Below are 8,114 nucleotides of genomic sequence, written 5' to 3'. Positions count from 1 at the left end.
CTAAAGGACAGAACTATAATACCAATCCCATCCATCATGGAAATGATTACCCTCTGTGTCACCACAACATATTTACAGTTCAAGGATATTTTCTACAAACAGACCGATGGCATGGCCAATATATTTATGGAAAACTTTGAGCAAGAAGCACTTAGCAAAAGTAATAGCCCTCCTAAAATCTGGCTCCGTTATAAGGACGACACCTTCACTGTCTGGCAACATGGACCTGAAACTTTGGAGGAATTTGTGAACCACCTCAACTCTCTGAGGCCATCAATAAAATTCACATATGAAAAAGAAACCAAAGGGAGAATTCCTTTCCTGGATGTACTTGTCAGCATAAAAAAACAACAGCCTGGAAACTAAAGTATACAGGAAACCTACGCACACAGGCCAATACCTTAATTTTGCATCCAGCCATACCAAAACAACAAAAACTGGCATAATTCACACACTAACCAACCAAGCTGAGATTATTTGTTCTGATGAGAAATCTATTGCGGTTGAACACAACCATATAAAAAGAGAACTCATAGCCAATGGTTACCCAGTCAACACCATCAAACAGCATATTAAATACAACAAAACACTCAAATCCACAGAAACTGAGAAACCTGAAGGAACCCTAGTCATTCCGTATGTTCAAGGGCTTTCAGAAAAAAATAAGACGTCTGGGAAACAAATATGGACTTCAAACAGCATTCGGTTCTAAATCTACTATTAAAAGTATTGTTACCAAGGTGAAACCAGCCACAGAAAAATTACAAACTCACAACTGTGTGTATCAGATCCCCTGTGAATGTGGCCACATGTACATAGGTGAAACTGGCAGAGCTCTATCCACCCGAATCAAAGAACACAAAAACAACTGCAAGAAGGGTGAAACCATAAAATACAGAATTGCTGAACATACATGGGAAAATAGCCACAAAATTCTCTGGGAAGACTCCACAACACTCATACAGGAATCCGATAGAATAAAAAGGAAAATCAAAAAATCAGCCTTCATTATTAGCAATAAAAATATTTTCAGCCAACAGAGCATTGAGTTAAAAAAATATGTGGATTCCTTTGATATTGAGAGAAACATCCCTGCAGCACAAAACAATAGCCAATACTCAACCTACCATAACCAATCCACTTTAACTCCATGGTGCACAGTCAATGGGGGGAGAGCTCTTCTGCCATTGGCTGAGCAAGGTGTACCCCTTTCTCTGATAAATACCCTCATTTTTCCAGCCCCTACTCAGTCGCACCTGTGTTTCCGTACCATGTCCGTCTCTGCCTGAGGACGGGAGCAGATTGCAGTTCCCGAAACGTCGCTTGTTTCTGTTTTGGTAAAACTATTGTGTTCGTTTCGTCTTTTCGTTTTGTCGTGTTTTTGTCTCGTTTCTACTGTTGTGCTGAATTATTTTGGGTTCAATATTTTTGTGTTGTCATCATTTGTGGGTTTTTTTTATCGTCCTATTCTGTTTTGGAAAAGTATTGTGTTTGTTTCGTCTTTTTGTTTTGTCTTGTTTTTGTTTCGTTTCAGCCGTTGTGCTGATATTTTTCTTCAATATTTCTGTGTCATCATCATTTGTGGGTTTTTTTTTCGTTCTCTTAGTACATTTTTCTTTGTTTTTCTTTGTTTGTTGACCATATTCCTGTTACGGAATATTTTGTGGTTTTTTTATCCTTGTTGACAACAGCAATTTTTGCTTAATTTTGTGTTTTTTTTGTCTTTTTTGGGTATTATATTTATTTATTTCTTTATTTTTATTTTTTAGTTTTTCTTCAACAGAAATAGTTATAAGCAATGGCGTATGACCAAAAACTTATATCAAGTCATGCACTCCCATTGCACGAATCTTTCAAAGATAACAAAATTTTCTTTTATTTTTCACTCAAATTTCTCCTTGGAGGCTGTCATTATAAAATGTGAGTGACACATGTTTGAAATTTCTTTCGCACCTATGATGTAAACATTACATACACACGTGGAAGATTGAAAAATAGTCATGTAAATCCTCAGTGTTCCGTTTACAAAACTGTGCATTTTTCTTAACAGTACGTACAAAATATTTTATATAGTAAGTTAATGCTGCTAAAATAAGTGTTATCCATTTCTAAGTTGAAACGCGCATTGTTTAAATTTGTGTTGTTGATTACTAGCAAGCATGACTAGATTCTGAGTTAGTTCAGGTTATTAGGAATTCAATAAGTACAATTTATACATTAAAAATTACTTAATACATTTTGAATATCACTCTGCAATGATTTTATAGTAATAAAAATATATATATATATAGCATTTGGATAACGTAAAGATACATTTATTTTTCAAATAACTTATGGCATATGGGTGTATTTGGAACTGTGTGTTAGGTTTCTTACATCTTACATAAAAATTTATTATGGAGAAAGTATAATCTACTTAATATTCCCTATATAGAGCATTTAAAACTATTGAAAATCAGAGAAATTTCACTAGAAAACTGTTAAAATTATTCCATTTGAAAGTTGTTGGAAACAAAACATTTCCCAATGAAATCTCACTATTTTGTAGTAATTTTAGGACTTTATTGTTTAAATAAAATATGTTTATAAAAAAGTACAATCATTCTAAATCCTAGAAGAAGTTACAATGACACTCGTACAAGTGCAATTGTGTAGAATCATTATAGACGTCGTTAAAAATTTTTATCCATAAATGTTAAAATGTATGTAGAATCATGGGTTTAATGAAATTGAAGAACAAACACTAAAATATGAAATATAGGTAATCCATTTTTGTAGAAATTAATTACATGCAAAAATATAACACAAATATTAAAATTTTTTCTTAAATATGTACTAAATTGTATTCGTGTATTTCAGTACATGAAATATTTCCATCTTCTTATTGTATTGATTAATATAAATGTTGAAGTATCAATTTGGTATTTGAAATATATTTTGAAATTACAAGTTCAGTGAGAGGTCCAGGCTTATGAATAATCATGTATGTGTTACAAGCAATAGATATATTGAGTCCAATATAATACTTATTACTAGAGGCAGGCAATTTTCGCGAAAAGATCTGAACACTTATTAGACTGCAACAAGGTATAACAGCACCTGTGGTTTCTTCCTTGTTATTGGCGGCCGTGTTCGAGAGAAGTCGTTGCTTTATTTGGCCGAGCCACTCAGGACTCTTTTGCTTCAGCACTGAATCACTGTGATTGGTGTTGTAACACTCGATATGTACCTGGGAGAAACTCACCCAATCACGAAACACAGACAAAGCTATAGTGTTTTAACTTTCATCTAGTCTCAAAATCTTTTCGCGAAATTTGCATGCCCCTACTTATTACATGATTTTACAAATATTTGTGATAATGTTAAACACCAATAGCTACGTATGTTTCCTAGATTTCTTTAGAATATATATTTGTTTAAAATAATTTAGTATTTGCAAATATGTTCAAGTTTATCCGTTACTTTGAGATTTACGCAGGACTCCCAATTATCCTTCCCATTCATTCATAACGCGTCCGTCCGTTAATCACATGGCCTGCAGCTTTAACTTGCACTGGACGAACGGGTGAAGGGATAATTTTTAAAATGCCTGAGGCCAGAAGGATTAACTTTATTTGTTGGGATTTTATTTAGGTTTTTTTAAATATTTTTTAGCTTCTTTCATATTGTATTTTTAATTGCACTTGAACAAGTTTTAAAACTGAATGTAAGAAACAAAAAGTAAAACAATATTAAGGAGAGGACAATAGGGTGATACATTCTTCATGTTTGCGAGAGATTTGAAATGGAGGAGGGAGGTGTCATTAAAATGCAAACGAGTGTTGTACTACACCAACTAGGTGCCCATAGTCACTAACGAAGAAGGCTTGGACTGTGGACCAGAGAAACGTCGGGAAGATCAGAGCAATAGAAATGCAGTTTATGAGGAGTATGTTGTCAGTTACGAGGCGAGACAGGATCAGAAATGGGATGTTGCAAGCTAGAGCCGGAGTACAGGACTCGAATGATATCATGGAATAAGCAAAAATGAAATGGTATGGCCATGTCCAGATAATTGAAATGGAGAGTCCGTTTAGAAAAACCAAGAAGGACTAAGAATGAGGTGGGAAGTGGAGATATTTTTAAGAATTGCAGGAGTCAGGAGAAGATATGAAATAATTGAAGCAGGAAGATTTGTAGAGTAACAGAGGAAGTTGTAGGCATTTTGCTGATCCAGCCGTAGGCTAGAAGCAGTTCAACATAATAATGATGATGATTTGAAAAAAAAAATTTTGAAACACACAAACGCATCTAAAAATCTACGGTAAATTTTAAATAAACTTATAGTTCTATAAAAGGTGAAGCTTTATTTTATTGTTTAATTGGATTTTAGCGAACAATCGTCGCGCTAATAAAACTTTACATGTGAAATTTTCGGAAATGTTTTAAGCATTTTAGTCATTTGGCCACGTCAAAGAGGAAAAAAAAAATCTTATGACGGACTAGCGTTCTTTTGTCAAACAAACAGCTTGTAGACGGACGGACAGTTAAGGGATGGACGCAAACGATAGTTGACAAACTACTGTGAGTTAAATCGCTGTTTTGTTAAACTTTACAATTCAACATTATTAATTGTAAATTAAAATTTATTAATATAATCACACAAAACATACAGTATTCAAAACAATAATATAATATTTTAGAGCTTTTATACTGTAATAAGTGTTTTTCTGTGTCTAAATATACGTGCTGTGTCTAAATATTGTGCTATGTCCGATTGTTCAGACAAATATCCTAAGTTAACTTATCATGGACAGCGATGAGGATGGATATGCCATGCATTTCTTGGAAGATACAAGCTGGAACAGGCATATAGAGTCAGTGAGTATCATTTAAACCTATTTAAGCTTTAAATATGATTTTGTTTTAAATCTTAAAAACATTTCGCGGAGATATATAACTTCTTTAATCCTAAGATAGTTACCTTGGAAACAAAATAGTCATCAATTATAGCCAGAAAAGTGTTCTTTGGACGCCAATTTTTGGCAATGTAGTGCCTTCACGTGTTCTCGGGGTTTCTCTCCCAGTAACTGCAAGGACCAATTTTGAAAGTTTTTATATATGTACTGGACGTAGATTCTGGCTGGTGATTTATCACTGGGAAATAAAATTGCCTTGAAAAGTGTCTTCTGTAATTTTTGTACATTTACCGGAATTTTACAACCCATCATAGCCGGGTGTATTGGTTTCGTAAATCTTAAATATCAGTACGTTTCAGTTATCCCTGCTAAAGGACTTACCATGTGTCTACATACTATTATTATTTTTTTCAGATCTATTTCCTTTGCATTTTTATTTCCACGTTATTTTAAATTTGGCAACATAAAAGTAGTGTAGATGAGATATTTTCTGAGGCGCAAACATAAAGGGCTTGATAACTAGCAAGCGCATCTTTAAGAAAATATGTCTTAAAGAAAAGATGCATTAAGTAAAATTATTTTCTCACTACCTTCACACTCATTATACTATATCTACTGCTATCATCTAGACTAAAAATACAAACCTTTTTGCAAAACAACTATTAAAACCGATACTCTAAACTATACTTTATTGTTTCCCTGAGTTTTCAGCTAAGACATGTATGGGGACAAGCGAAAATTATTATTATTTCAATCAGAGTCACCAAAAGCTCTTATATGTTCTGTTATCAAAAAAGTCTTAACTTATATTTTTTTAACTTTAATAACATTTTTTTTATGTTAAATATTAAAGCTAACTAAATATTTAAAACAAATTTTCAAGTTTGCTGAAACTTTAGTAAAAAAAATATATGTAAAAGATATTTTATTCGGTAATTGCATTACAGTTAAGAATTTTAAACGTAACAACGTCTAATAAATCGATGAATGCCGGCTGCACGCACGAAAAACTGTCCCATTACGCACATTGTCCCGTTTCGCTGTGTCCCGTTACGCTCATTTTATATTGCTCTTTGCTAACCTGAACCTCCTAGCATTGCGACCGAGTCCGTGGAGTAATTCTGTTTTCATGCATTTCAATGTAACATTTTCATTGCTATTTGCTAACCTGTTCCTCCTAGCATTGCTGCAGAGTCCGTGGTGCAAATATCTCTCTTCCAATCGATTGGCACAACCATCGATTTGACTTTTTCGAGGCACATTAAACTTGAAACACTCCCATTCGTTTCCTACTTTTCCTATCATCGTCCTATCCTTAACAGAATAACACAAATTCGAAGAAGTTAAATAGCAAACATGTATAAAAGTTATAGTTAAAATAATCTCTTCGTTAAAGTAATAAACAAATTTGAATTAATTAGTGCAAATAAAAGTAAATTTATCAATTCAATTGTATATTTCATTTCACTCCTTCTTTGTATCCATACAAAATAGTGATAATTCAATAAAATAATTCAATTTTATTCATAAAATTATGCAATCATTGCATCAATGTTTTGTTATGACGTTGTCACGTTAAACTATCGTCCGTAAACCAACTTTACAGACAACCATTTTTTTTTTTTCACAGTAAGAAAACAGAAAGTTTTTTCATATATTCCTAACACTTTATTTTTCAAAGATATTATGAAGTGGCTATTAAATTAATAAAGTGTATTTTGTTGCATTGTTTCAGAGTGACGGACTCCACAGTCAAACGTCACTCTCAGAGAGCCGACGTGAAGTCCATCCTGCGGTCTCGTCCAACAGCTCCGATTTCCTGGAAGGACAGATAAATGTACTGAATGATATATTTTATGTTGAAAACTTAATTTCCTAATATTTAGTTACCTTCATGCATCTATATGTGTCTAGTCTGGGATTACACTAGTCTTTATAACGTTCCAAATAATATATGGAAGCTTGCTCTATATACGGGAAGCCTTCTTTTCACAGGTGAGAGAGCCAAACGCCCGATTGTGCATCTTCGGTTTTTTTTGTTCATTGTAAATAATAAATGGCGGTGTTGATAAAAGGATACTAATGCTCAATTAGGTTAGGTTAGATACATAATAAATACTTTAAAACATTGTGGACGGTTGATTTTGTTAGGATAGCTACATTAAATATACGGAAAAGAAATGAACTTCGGGGGACTTCGGGTATGGCTCTCTCGTCAGTGAAAAGAAGGCTTCCCCTATATACCACAGAAAATTTATAGAAGTCATAAAAAATGCAACATACACCGACAAATTTGAACTATCTAAATTAATAAGTTATATATTTAACCATTCATTATGTAGTAACAATCAAAAAAAATTTATGAGGATTATAATAAAACAAATGCTTGATGATTTGTTAATATCATTCAAAAAAAGTATCTTATCCATTTACGGAAAACCAAATATTTTGGATATCAATGTAGTTGTATTTTTCGCTAAGTAGATAACGATTATATAGGTGGATTGTTCAGGAAGTTTACGAAATCACTTGGAAGGCAATATGGTTGAGACTGGTCTTATTCGATTATATGCGTAAAACTATAATCTTCCAAACAGGGCTTTTCTGAGGATGATTTAGCATTTATGACTGAATCCATAACATGCATAAAGAATCAATTATTATCGAAGTTTAAAGCGCATGCAAATATTTGTACGTACAACATGATGATTGCTTCAAATGTACGAATGATAACATATCTGCATTGTAAATTTTCCATAAAATAAAGTTAAAATGATTTAAATCAAATGTTCATAAACCTAAAATTTCTAGTGTAATGACTCAAACAAACACATAGGACGGTCAGTTGGCTATCGTAAATATCACGACAATTTTTTTTAATTTCATTGCCTAATCAATTAAATGGTGATAGAAAGATTTATGAGGTTCAGAGAACCAATACCTAGTGGTCACAATTTGTTTGCATTTGCTGTGTGCCTATCATATGACAGATTTATTGTAAGAGGGGGAAGACGGTTTGCATAGTTTCTAATTTGCAGTATCACGGGAGAGAAGGGGGCATAGAACAACTTTTCCCGTTATGTGCCTTCAATTTTTTTTGTTGGTGTAAGTAATAGATTTTTTTTTATTTCGAAGGGATGAGGATATGTCGCCACATCTCACCCCACCCTAGAAATTTCCTAGTATAGTGGGGAAGTGGAAATACCCTGGATAATC

General features: G+C 33.2%; 1 protein-coding gene across 2 annotated transcripts in view; it reads left to right on the top strand.

Moving 5' to 3' along the window:
* Positions 1-1,951: 1,951 nt before the first annotated feature.
* The window catches only part of LOC134540012 (uncharacterized), a 58,069-nt gene continuing 51,906 nt past the window's right edge, over positions 1,952-8,114 (top strand). The window contains exons 1-3 of one of the 2 annotated variants that reach the window (XM_063382435.1): positions 1,952-2,049; positions 4,765-4,860; positions 6,634-6,735. In XM_063382435.1, coding sequence (XP_063238505.1) covers positions 4,789-4,860; positions 6,634-6,735 — 174 coding nt within the window. In that variant the 5' untranslated portion in view covers positions 1,952-2,049; positions 4,765-4,788. Of the gene's footprint in view, positions 2,073-4,764; positions 4,861-6,633; positions 6,736-8,114 lie in introns of both variants that reach the window. The other variant, XM_063382436.1, reaches the window with a different exon arrangement.

The sequence above is a fragment of the Bacillus rossius genome, chromosome 16 (assembly GCF_032445375.1).
Source record: "Bacillus rossius redtenbacheri isolate Brsri chromosome 16, Brsri_v3, whole genome shotgun sequence".
NCBI classification, from domain to species: domain Eukaryota; kingdom Metazoa; phylum Arthropoda; class Insecta; order Phasmatodea; family Bacillidae; genus Bacillus; species Bacillus rossius.
Note: the sequence above shows the minus strand (reverse complement) of the source record. Positions and strands in the feature narration are given on the sequence as shown.